Source organism: Ambystoma mexicanum, chromosome 1p, assembly GCF_040938575.1.
Source record: "Ambystoma mexicanum isolate Mex_15411 chromosome 1p, UKY_AmexF1_1, whole genome shotgun sequence".
NCBI classification, from domain to species: domain Eukaryota; kingdom Metazoa; phylum Chordata; class Amphibia; order Caudata; family Ambystomatidae; genus Ambystoma; species Ambystoma mexicanum.
This window is the reverse complement of record NC_090921.1, coordinates 1,114,715,910-1,114,735,465: the sequence shown is the minus strand read 5'-3', so window position 1 is coordinate 1,114,735,465 and position 19,556 is coordinate 1,114,715,910. Positions and strand designations below refer to the sequence as shown.

The 19,556-nt window shown below is 47.5% G+C and overlaps 1 protein-coding gene across 3 annotated transcripts in view; it reads left to right on the top strand.

The window, feature by feature from the left end:
- Positions 1-19,556, top strand: part of LOC138449172 (zinc finger protein 398-like) — a 509,505-nt gene that overhangs the window by 216,134 nt on the left and 273,815 nt on the right. For all 3 annotated transcript variants that reach the window (XM_069604750.1, XM_069604749.1, XM_069604748.1), the window contains exon 4: positions 12,560-12,664. In XM_069604750.1, the coding sequence (XP_069460851.1) occupies positions 12,560-12,664 (105 nt within the window). The remainder of the gene's footprint in view (positions 1-12,559; positions 12,665-19,556) is intronic.

Here is a 19,556-nt window from a genome sequence, read left to right as displayed (position 1 = left end):
AGCTGTGTATTCTATTAAGAAAATGTCTGTTGGCTGATGATCCGAATTCTCTGTTGTTCAACCTAGCAACTGCAGAGGATCATTTTGTGCAACCATGGAAGTAACATCTGATTGAAATTTTGAAATTTTGGAGGCTGCAGACATTTCAATACAGCTATTGACGATGAACCCTGTTTCTGCCAAAATCAAACTATGGCGCTACGATTGGATACTTGCCCGACAAAAGTGCATGCTTCATCAGCACTTTGCTAACTTCAACTATAGGATCAAAAACCTTTCAGAACCTGAACCCTAGATTCCCTTGCCGAGTCTATAGTAATTTATTTTTCATGTTTTCGTTTGAACCTTTGGCTCACAAGAGAGGTGTTGTACTGTCGGAAGGCTGTTACCAGAGAAAATCAATTATGTTGATTCTGTCAAAAGTGGGATAAACCAGAAACTCTAAAACATCTGTTAGTAATTTGTGCCACCTTATCTCAGACACGCAATGATTTTCTTCGCCCCTATTTCCTTGAATATGTAAATTTAACATGTGAAGATTTGTGATGAGCGTGTTAGTGTCAGCATTGCAGCTATGAACATAACATTTGTAAAAATCAAACAGCTCTTCTAAACTATAGACCATTTAAATACATTCAATGTAAAAAGTAATTTAGTGGATATTTTTACATTCATTTAATAAATTATGTTAAATCATCATTCCAAAGGACTTTATCTCTTGTTATTTTTTGGAATTAAAGTGGAAAGGTAAAGCTTAATAAGAAAATAACCAATATATAACAACCACCTGGAAAACAAATATTATCAAACATTTGCTGGTTGCTTTTACATAGATTACACCCCATGCCTTCACCCATAATCAGTGAGTTATCAGCCATGAGCCACTCGACGCCTGATACCTTGTCTTCTCTTAAAGGATCCTCATAATCAGAGGTAATCCAGCAGCAGTTTCAGCTGCCTCGCATCTGCGATGCCGTTTCTCCTTTCTGCCTGCAACTTCGCCATATCGAAATTTGAAATCGGCGCCAACACAAAGATGGCCGCCTGATTCACCTGACCGTTCAGAGCTGTGCTCCAAGCCCCGCGCCAACCGCACTGTGATTGGTGGGCCAGCAGTGTTCATTGCCCAATCCCATAAGGCGTAAGCCGGCCAACCCTCCAAAGGGCCGCATCCTAAGGGCTTGTCTGTGTATGTCCGCGGCCGTTCGAGCTGTCGGCCAGCCACACTATCCACTTAACCCTGCATGAGCCACATGAGTACTCCGCCTAATCAGCACTGTATTTTCTCTGTACACTACCACCTCTGCCTCCACCTACAAAGAAAGCCAGTATATAATCATTCAAGTAACTCATCTGGCCATCCGCGGAGACCTGCAGTACAGGTTCTACACCTCAGCCCTGCAATAAAACGAGCGCTGATTAACAAACTATCTGACTAACCTTCAAGTTCTCCCATGTGACTCCCCCATATAACATTGTCATAATTATACCATCCCATACACACCTTGCTCCATTTCTACATGGCATCAGGTGTTAAACTGATGTATACTTCACGCTGACCCCAATCCACCTTGTGTGTGATTTCATAAATCCATGTGTCGTCCTGCTGCCTGCATACCCACCGCTAATTCTGGCATGATTGCCCTGCCAGGTCTGCACCAATGTTGCTTTTGACCTCACTGTATTTAGCTGCCCAGCCAGGTCTGCGCCATTGTTGTTCTTGACCTCACTGTATTTAGCTGCCCAGCCAGGTCTGCACCATTGTTGTACTTACCATACTGTATTTAGCTGCCTAGCCAGGTCTGCGCCATTGTTGTTCTTGACCTCACTGTATTTAGCTGCCCAGCCAGGTCTGCGCCATTGTTGTTCTTGACCTCACTGTATTTAGTTGCCAGGCCAGGTCTGCACCATTGTTGTTCTTGACCTCACTGCATTTAGCTGCCCAGCCAGGTCTGTGCCATTGTTGTCCTGGACTTCACTGTTTTTAGCTGCCCAGCCAGGTCTGCGCCATTGTTGTACTCACCAGCCTACTCTCACCCAATCTCTATTGTACTAGATTGACTACTGCATTACCTTAATAATCATTGTGTGCCCACTACTTCTACTAATGATATAGCCCACCTCTAGCTATCGTCTATTGCATAGCGTGTCCAATGAAACAGCCCACTCCCACCTAGATCCCACTGTATTGTAATTGATTAGCACAATAATGGACTAGTACTTGGTACATAAGTTTCATTATTTTCTTGCTCTCTGCCGACCCACTATATTGCCTCTTGATTTAGCCCATCCGGCTATTTTGTGCTAACCACACCAACCACTAAACCAGCCTACGGCTCACACGAAAACTGAATTTAGTAACCTTTACCAATACAGTCTGTCTCATAAACAGCACCTAAACCTGCTGTAGACATTTGTTTTTCAACATAATGTTGGTCTCCCTGACCATCATCCTGTTCCCTTTTTGTATAATACACCACTCTATTCCATGCACAGGGGGACACTTCATCAGCATAAATGAAGGATTAGCTAAATTGGGATGTCAGCGCGACCACCCTATACCCCATCCCACCCATTCCTACCCTCACTGCCTCCATTCCCCTCGCAAACTGCAGACTCAAACAAGCCATACTCCTATAGCACAAATAAAGTAAACCCAAATATCCAGAGCCTTGGTCAGAACTCTGCCAACACCACCACTCATACGAGACAATCACCAAAACTACACCCATTCTGGGTTATAACAGATTCAATAGCCTCAGATACAGAACTAAAACCCCCCACCAAACCACCACTCCCATCTCTACCACCAACAAGAACTTATACTAGTTAAATTCACATCCAGCCCTAAAACTACCACCAACTTTCTAGTAATGTATAGGGCACCAAACAAAAACACTCACCCCAACTTGGACATCCCTCTATTACTAACTCCCCTTATCAAACCCAACACTAAATGCATCATTCTTGGCGATATGAACTTAGGCTTCAATGATCCTTCAGATCCTGAAGCTTTAGCCTTCCACTCGGCTATGGTAGACATGCACTTTGTGCAGTTGATCCATGAACCCACCCACTCCAAAGGTAGAACACTGGATTGGCTCCTCACTCTTAACTCTCAGGTCACCATCGATTCCATCCTCCCTGTTAAGTGGTCAGACCACTAAATCATCAATTTTACACTGAACTACAATAACTCAGGCCACACCATCTCCGAAAAACATGACATCTTTGAAACCAGAAACATAAAAAAACTCACAGCAGATAACCTGTCCCCGGTCTTGATTGAAGCCCTAGCCAATGTGGCGCCAAATAATAATAACCCTGCCTACTTAGCAGAGCGTTACCAACAGAGCCTCACCCACACTATTGGCCTACTTGCTCCAATCGTCACCAAAACCCGAAGGCCAGATAAACGATCCTGCTTCTGGTTCATTGAAAAGATCGCTAGAACACCTCCATAGGAAAAATGACACCCCCGAATCAGCGAAAGACTTTCATGAAGCCAATAGAAAATACAAATCAGCTATAATCACCCAAAAAGCCAATGCCTTTAACCAACATATCACCAATGCCTCCTCAGACAGTAAAGAATTGTTCTCTATCCTTATAGAGCTAGAATATCGATGCCCAACTAGTGCACCCACCACGGCCAGCAAAGAATGGTGTACCACCATACAAAGCGCCCTATCATCTAAAATCCTAGTACTACTACAAAAAAATAGAAAGCAAAATGACACTCGTAGCAGGAAAAACAACAGCTTCCATCAACGTCAACCCGTCCAACACTGCATCTTGCACTCCCTTCCACTTCAGGTTAGGAACAGATAAAGATGTACTAGATACCATTGCAAACCCTAGAGCTTCCAACTGCAAAGAAGACCAATTCCCTTCACACCTAGTCAAGCTCTTTGCCCCAACCCTAACACCCATTATCACTGAATTTGTTAACGCCTCCTTTCAGACCAATACAGTCCCTACCAGCATCAAAAAAGCTTGGGTAACTCCACTCTTAAAAAAACAACCCTAGATCCATCAATCCCCACAAATTACTGACCTATCACAACGGTACCGTTCCTCCTGAAAATAATAGATAAAATAGCATACACCCAAATGCAAAACCACCTAGAACAACACCAGCTACTGGGGGGCCGACAGTCAGGATTCTGCCTCAACCACAGCACCGAGACAGCCCTTCTCGATCTGAAAATCCAAATGGATGACACCAGAGAAGCAGGCAAACTCTGCCTACTAATGTTGCTGGACCTCTCGGCGGCTTTCGATTTGGTTGACCATGATAAACTCTGCAACACCCTAGCCAATAACTTTAATATGTCTATGGACGCCACTGAATGGATCAAATCATTCTTAGCAGACAGGACTTCAAGAGTAACCATTGGCAAAGAATCAGACAACCCCATACCAGTTCCTCTAGGCGTCCCGCAAGGCTCATGCCTATCCCCACTCTGTACGATGCCTATACAAAGTTGCTTTTTGCAGCTCTGGACTCCATGGGTGTCATCTACACCAACTTCGCAGATGACACCCAGATCCTTATTCCACTAACAGGTAATCACGAGCAAGACTCACTTCTCATCAATCAAATCTATTCACTCATACAAAACTGGATGGCGAATAATAACCTTTGCCTCAATGATGACAAAACGGAGCTACTCATATTAGGTTCACCCTCTAAATTTGACTCACTCCAACCTAGCTACAAATCATTCAGCATTGATGGCACCCCGATCCCGGTTCTCAAACAAGTCATGACACTGGGTGTCTACCTAGACGACTCCGTAACAATGTCAAAACAAGTAAACACACTATCTTCCTCCACCACCTATACATCCAAACTCATCTCCCTATTTCTCTCACCTAACAACTGTGTTAGTGAAGAAGAGAGGTTGTGGGAGTAGGGCCCTAAACAGGAATGCGCACAACTGGAATTATTCAAAAGGAAGTTAAGTAATGGTTGAGCTGCTGTCGTGTAGGTGGTAAGGTGATCTACCACTATCACCTTAAAGTAAATCAAATTGTTGAGGATTACCATCTACAAGTATAAACCCTTTCTCTTACAATTGTTTAAACTCAACGGTGTATACACAGGTGTTTACTGTGTTTAAGTTTTGATCGAACAAACACATTGGATTTGTGTCACTTTTCCTGTAAATGTACAATTTTTCCTCTGAATTAAAAACCAGCTGAACATATTTGTGACCACTTCCCCATCCTTTTTTTTGTGTAAACTTACCACATCCAGTGGTTTCTGTATGGTTATCAAGCGCAGCCTGTGTAGATGGTAATCCTCAACAATTTAACAACTGTGTTACATTAGCCAGAGCACTTATACTATCTAAGCTCGACTACTGTAACATCTTGTTCCTTGGCACTTCCAAAACTAACATAGCCAAACTTCAGCTTTGCAGAACAAAGCCCTCTGAGCCGCCCTAAGCATACAAAAATCTGAACACATTTCCAATATCGGGAGAGATAATCACTGGCTCCCCATACAAGCTAGGATACTATTCAAAACTCTAAGCATTACGCATAAATGCATTGCCAACAAAGCGCCCAAATACCTCATCAACACAGTCAATAAGAAAGCCCAGACCAGACTCCTCAGATCCAACAATAACACTTACCGAGATATCCCACGGTACAAAAGAGAGAAAGCGGGAGGCAGCAGCTTCAAAGTCCTTGCGCTCAGACACTGGAACTCACTACCCACTAACATCAAGTCTGAATCTTCCTTTCCAAAATTAAAAAAAATCACTGAAAACGTGGTTATTCAACCAATACTAGGCCAGCCTAGACCCCCACCTGCATTGACTAGACCAACATAAGACATGCAATCCACTTGTATATACTCTACAATTACTTATACCACTGTTTTCATGCCTATGTTTTATCATAAAGAGGTATTCAACCACTGTCTGTAACTACGCCGTGATACCTCCGGGTCTGGGCGTAAAACAAAAATAATAAATAAATAAATAAATCATACTTGAACTCTCACCTAGACAAGCCTACAGCACTATGAGAACATGTCAAGGTCAGATGGGACATTGGATAGTGATCAGTATAATGGAGCCATAAACCTAATAAGTTAAATGTGGTTTCTCCCAAACTCTTTATGTGCTACTCGAGCACTGTGTTAGAAGCTCAATTTTATCTGGATATTCCCAAACAGGTAAAAGTCACATGTTGCGCTGTGTTCCTGCCAACCCAGCATGTAGAGTTGTGGTCAGTGTAGTACCAAGCTTGGGAAACAGAATTGCCATCTGTTGCAAACTGATAAGGAATGAAGCTGGTACTTGATCTAGTGGATCCTACCATAATATAACATGCCACAATTATGATGTATTGTCCTGTATTGTATATTTATGTAGCGCCTATACACAGGAAAGTGTTTCAGAGTGCTCAAGGAGGGTGGGAACAAGGGGAAAAAGAAAAGTCGCTTAGAGTCCGTGAAATTCTGACACGATAATAGTCTGCACAGACAGAGTAAGTGCGTAAAATACATTTAACGGTTGAGACACAGCAAATAGGCCTGACGCCAGTTCTGCAGTTTTACAAGTGCAATTAAGGGGAGAAGACAGGAGAATAGACAGATGATCTTCAGGCATGTGCATTTGGTTCGTGCAAGTGCATAGAGGGTAACAGGGAGGGGGAGGTCCAAGTGCACCCAGTCGATGGAGACTGGGGTAAGTGCAGAGAGAGCCACTCTCTCAGGTTATTTGTAAGTGCCCTGAAGGTGGGTGGGTGTTGGGCCCTGACGCAAGTGTGAGAGAGGACTGGCGGGGGTGCCCGGGACCTGTGAGACTCAGAGGTACACCAGGCGGCCAATTTAGCAAGCTGAAAGGAAGAGGAGGGAGAGACGGGGAGAGCAGAAAGCTAGGTTTTAGCAGGGTCTAGAGGGAGAGGGAAGGAAGAGGAGAAGAGGAAGGTCTTGAGGAGTTTCCGGAATTTAAGAAGGTCAGGCTCAAGACGGAGGGCGGTAGGGAGGCTATTCCAGAGGGAGGCACCTGCTGATGATAAAGATCTCCCTCCAAATCTCTGCTTAGGGAACCGGCTTACTCACAGAAGGTTGGAGGTAGATGAGCGGAGGGCTCATGAGGGACAGTATTTAGCTAGGCAGCGTTGCAAGTAGGTAGGTCCCAGGCCCAAGAAAGCCTTGAGGACAATGCAAAGGGTCTTGAACTTGATCCTTGCAGCCACGGGGAGCCTGTGAAGGGATTTCAGCACCAGAGGGATGCAGTCCCTGGGCTTGAGGCCAAGGAAAAGTCTAGCAGTTCTGTTCTGGATGAGTTGCAGAGGGCGCAGGGCCAAAGAAATGAGGTTGAGGAAGAGGCTGTTGCAATAGTCCAGCTTAGAGAGAACCAAGGCTCTAGAGACAGTGAGCCGCTGGGGGAAAGTGAGAAAAGGTAGAGTGCCTCTTAGGAGGTGGAGCTGATAGTTCGACTTTTTTGAGATGTCAGAGATGTGAGAGGAGAAGGAGAGAGTGTATTCGAAGATAACCCGAGGATTTTTGCCTCGCAGGTGGGTGCGTGCACAGTGCTAAGGGGGGCCGGCCAGAGTGAAAGTGGAAAAGCAGAAGCAGGGGTCCCAATGCGAACAATCTCAATCTTACTGGCGTTGAGGCATAGGTCGTTTGCAGCACACCATGACTGAATAGCGGACAGACTGTCGCATATGAGTGAGGAGGAGGAGGCGGCTGTCATGGTCATCAGGCCAAGGACGCAGGCCTTACAGGGTCACACACACAGGGGGCCCGGATGGACCCAGTCCTGGCGCCTTTGGTGCCAGGCTCATAAAGAACAATAAACAAGACATTCATTTGGTTAAGAAATGCTTTTATTATGGACATGACACTTTCATTTCGGGTGCATAGTGTATTTCGCATGGAACTTTCATCTTTAAAGCAGCCCCACGTGTATTCTTGGGTGGGGCTACTGCATTTGGATTGCCTGGCACATGCTGACTCACTAGGAGTGGCAGGGTGTGGCAGGCAAGCCAAGCCAAGTGGGCGTGCCCACGATCACAGCTATAAAAGCTGCTCTGATCCCTGAGGCAGACGCTTCACGTTATTCTGCACTTCCATGCAGCGTAACGCTCACTGCTGCCTGGGATTCAACTTACCTTGGAAATCTTGTCTCCAGCCCCCATACTTACCACCTCTTGCTCTCACCTGTGCACGTCTTCCGGAGCGCAGGCATCTTCATCTTGGCACCGCGTCTCACCTCCAAATCTTCCGGAGCGCAGACATCTTCCTCTTCACAACGCGGCTCACTTCCAAATCATCTGTGACGCTGAAATCTTCATCTGGACACTGCAGCACGACGCGCTTCACCCGCAACTACAGCACCTGCAAATAAAAACGAAAGGGAAGGGTCTACATTAAACAGACATTACGTTTAAGGTTGCGCTAACACCAAACCTCGCGCTTTCCCTTAAACCATCATTCATCTGTTGTCAGACATTGCGGTTTCAGTCATCTTTCTCCCGGCCGCGTTCCGCGCCTCCAGAGCTGCTTGGGCCGCACTTCCAGCTATTGGGAAGAAAACAGAAGAGAAAACGTTATTCAGGAATTAACAACGGCATCGAGAGCAAAACTTCAAGATATAAAACAGAAAGGAGAAAAGGCAAGAGACATTGAGAGGAAACAGAAAGGGGAAAAGGCAAGAGACATTGATAGACATTTACCAACAACCCAGAGAATCATAGTCGCAGCTGGACTGGACAATTACTTACCAGGGATCATTGAAGGAACTAGATCCCATCAACAAGCGCCCCTGCCAGAAGTAGCAGGACGGAGAGATCATCATTCATACTTACCAGATGAGCCTTATGGGCTGGTACGTGCCCACAGAAAGCACACCTTGGGTAGAAGGGTTGGAGAGGTACAACGGTCACCAATCAGCGCACTCACGTTTTCTCATATCCGAAGCAGGAGCAGTGCCACCAATTGTCGCCGCCCACTGCTTATCCGCAGGGGGGATACCTGAAGGGGGAGATCTAATTCCTGGGAGGGCTGCAAACGTGCCCCAACACCTCCGCAGAGACCAGGTGAGCATAACAGCAGCTGAGGGTAGCCTGAAAGATAGTTGCATGTCATCCACGTAGCAATGGAAGTTAGAGGGGAAAGTGGAAATCACATGTGCCAAGGCAGCCATATAGACATTGGAGAAGCAGGGGGAGAGGTTAGATCCTTGGGGAACGCCACAGGTACAGAGAGCAATAGTCGAGTGAAAGGCTGTTCCCCCTGTGATGGGTGGTCGGAGAGAAAGGAGATTAACCATGCCAGAGCCTGACCTGTGATTCCTAGGGAGTTCCGGAGACGTGCAATCAGGATGTTGTGGTTAACCGTATCAAAGTCAGAGGGGAGGTCAAAAAGAATGAGGACAGAGGGAGGGTTGGTGTCAAGATTTGAGAGCAGGTCTTCATGGATGTTCAGAAGACAAGTTTCTGTGCCTCTGGATGCTCTAAAGCCAGACTGATGGTCATGGAAGCATCCAGTAGATTCAGTGTGGAGGGTTAGCTGAGTGATGGCCAACTTCTCCAGGAGTTTGCCCAAGAATGGAGTGATGGAGATAGGGCGGTAGTTTGCCAGAATGGAGAGGTCTGCAGAGGGTTTCTTGAGCAGAGGGTACACAAGGGAGTGCTTAAGGGCAGTTGGGAAAACTCCAGTGGAGAAGGAAAGATTGCAGAGATCAGCCAAGGCTGGGGCGAGGGAGTCAATATTGTCCTTGATGGTTTTAGAGGGGCAGGGGTCAACCTGTTTGGATGAAGCCTTCATAGACCGGACTTGTCTGGTGACCTCAACAGGCTATCACACCTGTTGAGGTCACCAGACAAGTCCGGTCTATGAATCCTTGGACTCCTGATCATCATCATCATTTCTTTGCAGTACTCCAAATCGAGGCATATAGATCATAGTTGGTATTCTCTGAGGTTTTACTCTGGTCAAGTATCTTGGGTTGGCTAACTTGACAATAGCACATATTGGCCCCTTCAAGAGAAGGGGAAGGATGATTTAGCATTGGTGAGGGGTGTAGGTGTATTGGCTCGAGGGAATACCGTGTTTTCTGGGTATGATCGGCCCCCTCTTGGCCCCCTCCTCTTACCCTCTCTCCTCTCTCTTCTATGAGAGAGAGGAGAGAGGGTAAGAGGAGGGGGCCAAGTGAGGCTCTGGTGATGGTGTTTGCTGTGGAGTGGAAGAGAGGGAGGAAAGGATGTCTTGGGTTTTTGTGATGAAGTGTGCGGCCTGGGCCGAGCAAAGGTCCTGGGTGGGTGTGACAGAAGAAAAAGCTGCTGCAGGATTGGCCAGTTCCTTACAGACTTTGAAAAGTTCGGCTGTGTTATTTGATGCCTCAGAGATGCAGGCTTGGATAAAGACTCTTTTCTTGGAGCGGATGAAAGTCGATGTTGCCTTTGAAGAAGCCTGCAGGCCAGTTTGTCAAATGGTCCGCCCGATGAGTTCCATTTCCGCTCAGCTGCCCTACATTTGCGTTTAAGGGCAGCCAGATCGGAGTCCTACCAAGAGTTGCACTTTTTGGAAGGCTTCAGTCGGACCCTCATGGCAGGAGCAAGAGTGTCAATTGTTTTGGAGATAGAAAGGTTGAGGTTGGCAAGGGCTGTATCAGGATGGGAGTCAGCCCTAGGAATGGGAAGAGGAGAGTCGGTGGAGGCAAAGGCAGCCACTGTCACTTTTTTCATGGGTCTGGAGACTTTGAAGCAGAGTGGCAGAGCCAGGCGTGTTGCTGCAAGAGGAGAGGAGAGGGTCGGTCCAGGAGAGAGAGGTAGTGAGAGGGATAGAGAAGGGAATATCAGTAGAGATGAGAACATCCAAGGTGTGGCCCGCGGTGTGCGTGTAGCCAATGGGTAGGATAGATAGGCAGAGAGAATTGAGAGGAGGAGGCGAGTAGAGAGGAGGCCAGGTCAGCCCATTCTGAGAGGAAGAGAGCGGACTGTCCTGGTGGTCAATAGAAGGTGTCCATAGTGAGAGAAGATTTAGGTGAGAGTCTGCAAGCTGGGCACTCGAAGGAGGAGTAGGTCCGGGTAGGGATGATATACATAGGTATCCATTCTGGGAAGATATTCCCCACTTCCGCACCTTTCTTCCTTGGCATAGGCACAGAGAGTATTTTGTAGCCTTCAAGGAGGAGCGTGTCAAAGCTTGTGACAGAGCTCCCCTTGAACCAAGTCTTTGTGATGGCGAGCACATCAAGATCCATGGGTTTGAGGAGGTTGCAGATGCCAGATGAGTGTTTGATAGCAGAGCGAGTGAATGAGCATGGCAATGTGGAGCAGCTTGCCATCTTTGAGGGTCTTCCTCGGGGGGGCACAGGGGACAGTGGCCCCATGCGATGGTGGTGAGAGGGCCAAAGCTAAAGTGGAGAATGGCGAAAGAGCCAAGGCCAACAAGGGGGCCAGGGCCGTACGGCAGGGCAAGAGAGCCTGGCCGGAGGGGGAGGAAGGCACAGTGGGCAAGGGGGCTTGTGCGCAGGAGGAAGGCACAAAGGGCAAGGGAGCCTGGCCAAAGGGAGAGGTGAGGTTAGAGAGGTGAGAGAGAAGCCTGTCAAAGAGAAGAAGGTTGGGTTGAGGACCCTGAACCATGATGGTTTCATTGAAATGGACATTAAAGATGACTTTGTAAATGGCGAAGAGGTCAAGGCGAACCTCCCAACGAATGTCACCATTAATGGGAGAAGAGTTGATAGGAGAAAACCGACCATGTAACAAGTCCATAGTTCAGGTGCATTAACGAAGAAGGGGATGTCAGTGAGAGTCTCTCTGGCAGAAGCCGTGACATAGGTGTCTGCAATAGGAAGGCCTGGGTTGGAGCCCAAGATGTTCTTCTTTAGTTTCTTCCGGCTAGATTTAGTGATAGGAAAGGGATAGGATATAGTGAAGCAGTTAGAGAAGATAGGAGAGATAGATATTGCCATGATAGGCTGCAGTGGGGGTGGAGGGGGCACATACGAGTCTGAAGCACTGATGCACACGAAGAAGGGGGTGGGGTGGGGGTCACGGGAAGGAGACAGAGGGTAGCACACATAGGTAATGAAGACACTGCACAGCCACTCAGCAAAGCTAAAAACAGTTTTGGCAGGACTAGGTGTAGGGCACAATGAAGCAGTTGGGAACAGCTAAATACAAATTTGGCAGTACACAGTGAAAAACACTCAGATGTGTTCGCTTTTTATATGTATTCGGCAATAGTCATTTACATGCTCCTGTAACAAGTGATACTATAGAGCATCAATCTACTCTTCATGTCTCTTTGTGAACTTATCTGCCCGCCACACCATTGTGCATATTCATGTAACCTGCAGTGCTGCCCACTTTGTCTCAGACCCAGCCAAATCACCCTTGTATCCACCAACCCTACAGATCGCCATTCAGAACCATTAAAGATTGTATTCCATATCCTCTTATCCAAGCTCAGGTGAACATGCAAGTTCTATGAATCAGTTGGCAATGCTTTTGTGTATCCTTGGCATTTGTCCATCAGGCTGATAACACCATATTTGTATCTTTCAAATTTGTTATGCAGCTGTAAATTCTGATATGCTGTTTGTGATTAAACATGAGGAAGAGCAGGATTTCCGAGATCATCATGACTATGAAGAAATTGAAATCATTGACAGCCCTGACACAGGTAAGTTGCATATACTTTTGAGATAAAAGTATGAGTGAGGATAAGTTAGTAAACGGACCTACATCAAACTTCTCATATTTATTGAGGCTTTGGTACGGTGAAACAGAATATAAAGTTGTGATGATTCGAAAAGTTAAATAAAAAAGAAACTGTAATATAGAGTAGACTAAAGCTCTTTAGCTTATTATTGTTGTCATTTGCTCCATTAGCCACCATCAGTTATATCTCACATTAAAGGGGGCGAAAGGGGAAAGCATTTTAGAGGAAACACCTGCAAGTGATGCACCAGCCAGAAGCAGGATGCTAACAGGCTTGCTAGGGTCCAAGTTGACGATATTACAAAACTAATAGGGTTATGGGGTGAAGGCATTGCTCAATGGACATTTTCTAGAGTTCTGTGAAACTTCATGAAATCTGCTTAAAGTCTTATGTGATAAAGGAGTGCATTCCAGAGGGTTGCACTGTAGACATGGAGCATTCTGCCACCAAAATGTTTATGGTGTACCGTGACAGACTAATAGTCACACACTGCCTGGGAGGGCTTAAAGAGTTTGCCTTTTATGTACCAGTGAAAATGCCTGAGCTGTGTTCTTTCCTTGGCTGTGTGACAAATCTGGGGTGTCGTCCCTTCTTTCACAGGCGTTGCTGGGGGGGCTAAGGAGGCTATAGCCCCTGGTCTTTTGGTTGTAGCCCCGGATAGAATCTCAGGAGCTACAACCAAAAGGCTAGCTAGCCCCCAGTCCCAACTGTTCCGACATTAGCATAGCCCCGGGTCTTTTCCAGACCTTGCAACACCCCTGCCTTCCCTCATAGGTGGGAGACCTTTCCCATTGGGCCTGGGCGGTGCGTCCACAGTACAATAGTCCCCCTGGGTAGGGTGCGCCAAGGGAGGATCACAGGGGAAACCCCTTATGGGATTGGGGACGATCATACCCAGAAAACACGGTATTCCCTCGAGCCAATACACCTACACCCCTCACCAATGCTAAATCATCCTTCCCCTTCTCTTGAAGGGGCCAATATGTGCTATTGTCAAGTTAGCCAACCCAAGATACTTGACCAGAGTAAAACCTCAGAGAATACCAACTATGATCTAAATGGCTCTATTTGGAGTACTGCAAAGAAATGATGATGATGATCAGGAGTCCAAGGATCACTCTGGTGAAGCAGAGGGAACACGCCAGCTTTGCGTGGTATGTGATTGGCCCATAACAATTCCAGTATTCAGCGCGGGAGATTAAACAAGAGCTCAGCTGAGACAGAAAGAGAGAGCTGTCCTCCAAGAAGGAATCCGGCGAGCTGTGTACCACCCGAGCAGACAAAAGCCAGCACAGGGGAAGCCGTGAGCAGAGGAGGAGAGCCCAAACATAGTCCAGGAAGGAAAGACTACTCGGGCTGCTGCCGAGTAAAACCTTTGGGCATCCCAGGCACCGGCAAAGCTTCCAAGAGGGAGGACACACTACCGAGGAGAAGCAGACATCCGCGGAGCCGCTGCAAACTGCGATGGATTCCCGAACGCTATCAGAGCTTCGAGAGACATAGCAGCTGCTCGGCAACTGCTGGTACCTGCAAGGAAGAAGCAAACGGGTTCGCGGGTTACACAAGAGGTGCTGGAGGTCCGGGGAAGCAAGGGGTGAAGGTGGAAGCAGGAATAAGATGGTCTGTGAACCTCGGAATGAAGTGCGAGTGCGGGACCCGCACGAATATGAGAAACTGAAACAAAGCCCTTCCGAATATTGCAAGTCTGGGACCTGCACCCAAAGAGAGGCAGTCCACGAGAGGACAATTGTTTGGCATTAGAGTAAACCAAGTAGTGCTGAATATTATGATTCTGGGGCTCGCACCTAAACAGAAAGAGGGCTATTCAGAATATTGCGAGTCTGGGACCTGCACCCAAATTAGAAGTTCATGAACGGATGATTGCTTGGCAGGAGAATAAACCAAGCAGTTCTAAATATTACGAGTTGAGGACTCATGCCCAAAAAAGGACAGTCCAATGGAGGACAAAGGTTTGGCAGGAGAGTGAACCAAACCATTCTTTACAGTGCGAGTCTGGGACCCGCACCCAAAAGGAGAGAAGACTAATAAATGAAAAGGAAACCTATTCTTGGTAGAAGAAGTGTGCCAAGTTGTTGGGATAAAACAGTAGAAATCTAAGAGGCATATGTATGGCGCAGCAATCTAGAGGCATCTACATTCCGTTCTCCTTGAAAGAAAAGAGAACTGTTTCCTCAGAACAATCATGGGAGTGAATCAGGTCTTTCTGGGCTACTTGGTACATCAAGAATGCAGCTTTTTGCATATTTCAGATCATACTCAATAACAGCCCCTGATTTACTGGCTACGTTTATGGGACAATCCTAACCTAACTTTAACCAGGCTGATTGACAACGATATCCTGGATTCGGACGTACATTTGTGCTCCACTTGGCTCAATTACATGCATGCACATTTAACTCTCTTGACTTAGTGCAGTGCTTCAGCATTAGAACTGGCAGGAGTAAAGAAGAGTCAATGTCGGTGGCGAAGTCATTTTTAGCCTTTAAGCATCAGCAAAGAGAGGTGTTAGTGCAATTAGGCACTTATCTACAGCTTTTAATATGACTGTATCTCTTCATAGTATAAATTGTGCATTTAAGATTTATCTATTTATTGAACGGGCGCTGGAACTAAGAATGTATTTATTGCAGTGCAAATAGTTTAATTGGATTATAATATTTATTCATTATGAATTTTTGGGTGTTTTAAAGTTTTTGTATCTGTACGTTGTGCGAAACTTTAGGGTATTCTCACTTCTAAACCCCCTGGATCCTCTTCTTAGATGACCAGGAAAAGGCCATTGCTCTTGGATCCCGACCTTGGGGTTGGAGAAGCGAGGCAGGATCACCTGGGTGGAGGGTCCTCGAGAGTGGGAGTTGGGTACCCACAGGCGAGACATGGTATCCCCTTTTGCCTATTCATGACCAGCCTAACCCTACCCCGACCTTTACGGGCTATTGAAAGACCTCTCCCCTCAGTTCCCCACATTTAGACTTTGCAAGTACTGGGATGAGGAAGAGGAGACTAAGAGTAATGAACACTACACCTATATTTTACCTCTCTGGTACCGGGACGAGGAAGATGCCTGCACAGTATGGTGAGAGTCAGGCATGCCTCCTTAATCGTAGTCAGGCAAGCACTATTGAGATAGCACACCTGCCACCTGTTAAGTGGTTGCAGGTGTATAACATGGGTAACATGGGAGGCAGGGAAGACCACAGGGAGAAACAGGGAGACCTGTGGTGGAGAAGCCAGCAGGAAACCCTTTCCAGGAGGAGGCAGCTGTGGTGGGACCTGTGGCAGAGCCAGACCGCCGGCCAGCAGCCCAGATAAGGAGCCTCTCTGTCATGGAACTTTGCAGGAGAAAGGAGGGTGCCGTCCACACCGAGGCAGCGCAGCCTCCAGCTTGTGTGTGGTGGACCCAGGTGTGTGAGCGGGGCTCGCAGGAGCTGGCCCGTCGACATGCGAAGAGGAGAGAAGCAGCAGGAGCTGCTGAGGAACAATGCAGAGAGTCAGGTAGAAGCACTCAGCAACCGGGGCGTTCTTAGCAGCTGCGAGTACGTAATGAAAGCTAAACAGAAACCTGAAATTAAGAACAATGAATGCATATTAATTACCAAACCGAATGGAAACTTGAAATTAAACACATCGAGTGCATATTACCGAATAGTTTGAAAATTTGAAGTCAAACATAAGAAAAGCATGTTGAATCCGAACTGAATGGAAACTTCAAACTAAGCAAATTGGATATCTGTATAATGCCGAACTAAATGAAACCTTGCAATTCAGCTTATTGAATATGGAATTGAGTACACATTTTATGGGAAAAGCAAAGGACAGCCAAAGAGAAAGTGCCCATATGAAAAAATATGTAAGAAAGAGCGCTATTGTGAAAGAGTGCCATACAAAGGTGGGATAGGAGCAAAACCACCACAAAGTGAACTTTCTGAGTAGAGGCAGTGCAGCAAGACCCAAAGACTGGCAAGAGGTGTGTGACACATTCTTGCCGAACCAATAGGCTAACCAGGAGAAGCCTGAAAAGTGTAAACCTGCATATAAATCCAAGAGGCCAACAAAGAGGAGCTAAGTTAATATGACTGTGAACACAGGGGCAGATGTGGAAGAACCTGTGTGGGCTGAGGAGTCAAGGGATCCTAGTTGCGCGACTTGTGATGGGTGGACCGTTTGGTCTGACAACTGCGCCTAGACCAGTGAGCCCTGAATTGTGAGAACAGCTAAATACATTGTGAAATAGACCAAGGAAAAGCACTGCAAGTGAACTGGTGAAGTAATCCAGAAATAGGGTCAGGCTAACCTTGAGGTGTGTTAACCTTTTTGAAAAACTGAAACAAGTACAAGTGATTGAACTAAAGTCAAGGAGAGGGGAACCCTGAGACTTGAGGAACTGCAAGTATTGTCTTGTGAATGAAGTCTCAAGACCCTTTTCTTTTGAAATGTGTTGCTTGGAACTTGGTGGGAACCACAAGGATTGTGTGGAACTGTATTAACTTGAACGTGAGAAAGTAATTCTGAGACTTTTGTAGTACTTGGGGAACGGGAGTTCAAAAGGAAGCGAAGAGCTGGAAGAAGCACAGAACTTTGTGTTGGTCACTATTTCTTGATTATTGACATGCCTACACACTATTTAGCTTTAGTTGTGAGGGCAAGCATGTGTTTTGGACACAGACATACTTTTAAGTTTAACTCTTTGACTCAGACTTTCCTTATTTTCGTTCAGGTAGGGAAATCCTCCTTAGCATAGGGCAAGTTAGGTCTTCAACCATCCTGACATTTAAGTTAATGGCCCTCATTACGACCCAGGCGGTAAGTAATCGAAATTACCGCCATGGCGTAATGAGCGTTAACGCCATGGTCCGATGGCGATAAGAGCGCCATATTACGACCCATCGCGCACGAGCATTACGCCATGGCGGTAACGTAAACTACGCCATGCCGTAAATAGCCCTTACCGGCCTCGTTAACAGCGCAGGGTGACCTACCGCCACCCATCATTGCGCCGACCGTAGTCAGCGGTCACCGTAATTAGCGGTGACCGCAATTAGGCGGAACCGGAAATAGCGTAATCGCGGCGGAACGGGAAACAGCACAGCGGCCATCTTAAAAAACACAATCCATTGCCATCCTACCCAACCACACCACAACCAACCCTCAAACCCTGTCATTCCCATAACCCACCCATTATCTCACCCAACCATGCCAAAAGTTGTGAAGAAGGCATGTGAGAGGCAGTGGCAGGAGCGCTTCAGTCGTGAGGAACTGCAAATACTTGCAGACACGCTCCAGGAGAAGGCCGATGTTGTCTTCTCCACTGAGATGACCCGGTCAGCCATAGGCCGCAAAAAGGAGGTGTGGGAACTTGTGGCACAACGTGTCAGTGCTGTTGGAACCACCCCACGCACCTCCAAACAGTGCCGCAAGAGGTGGGACGACCTGCGGATCAGGGTCCGGGGCATTATGTCTGCCAACCGTAACCTGGCCCTGGGAACTGGCGGGGGAGCAGACTCCCCACTGAAGATGCAGCCATGGGAGGAGACATGTGCCTCTCTGATTGGCATTGAGTGCATCAAAGGTGTCGGCGAGATGGAGAGAGGGGCCCCGACATCTGGAGACACAGGTAGGTGCCTCATATCCAGCCTTGCAAGACACCCTGATACACTTGCACGTGACAATCACAATGTGGCAGACGCAACACATCAGCAGATGAGCCACACCCTGTGCACATGCAGCATGTACACTGTACAGTAGGCAGACACACACCTGCATGCAAAACCGAACCTAAAGGGAGGCAACCTGTATGTCACGGGCTACTAACTCCACCATCTATCCATTACACTCTTCACAATGCCTGCTCAATGTCCGCTGAACCATCAATAACAGTCACCCTCCTCTGCTCCACCACAGGCTCGCAATCGGACACTGGCAGGGACGACAGCACCAGCACCCCAGCCAAGAAGGCCAGGAAAGTGGGAGAAGGGAACCATGCATCCACCTCTGCTGGACCCAGGCCGAAACCACGCCAGGCTGAAGAGGCCAGGGCAGCAAAGTCCCCCGAGGAAGGGGTCGTGACAGCGCCTGCAGCCCAACAACACCCACTGTTGCCCACTGAGGGCAATGTGTCAGCAGGGAGCAGTACTGTTGGGGAGACTGCAGCCATCGCTGCCTGCTCCGATAGTGATGTGGAGGATGACACTGGACTTGACCACAACACGCAACTTCACTCACCACACCTATCCCCAATCAGCCATCATGGAGATGACACCCAGGGCCAATCACCTGCTAATTCATGGCCAGCAACTCCAAGCCCAGTGGGAGTTGGGGAAGATGGGAGTAGTCCCATTGGTCCCCCATTGGCACCCTCCATTGGGCCAGATTTCCAGCTGTCGCTGGAGCAGATTGCCAACAGGCAGGAAGTACTGGGCACACTCCTCACGCAGCATGTTGCAGAATGTGGAAGTGCCAGTGCAGCCATGGAGAGGAGTGCTGATGGCATCAGGTCTGCCATCCAAACTGCCAGCAGGGACATATGCACCGAACTTGCTGCAGTGCGGCAGATGATGAGCCAGCTCATCCAGACAATTGTGGACACATGCCGTACTGAGCAGCCCGGTACATCCTCAGCTGCAAGTTCAGCACAAGCCACTCCCGTCCGCAGGTCATCCAGGACCCTGAGGAGCACAGGCAGGGGGGCCCCAGGTTCCGGGAGAGGGGGCAGTCAATAGTGTGCAAAACTATACACACTTCACCACGGGCACTGTCACATGTTTGCAGGGTGTTCAGGGGGGAGGGGGAGGGGGGAATTGGGTGTGTTGGAGTGTTCAGGGGGGAGGGGGAG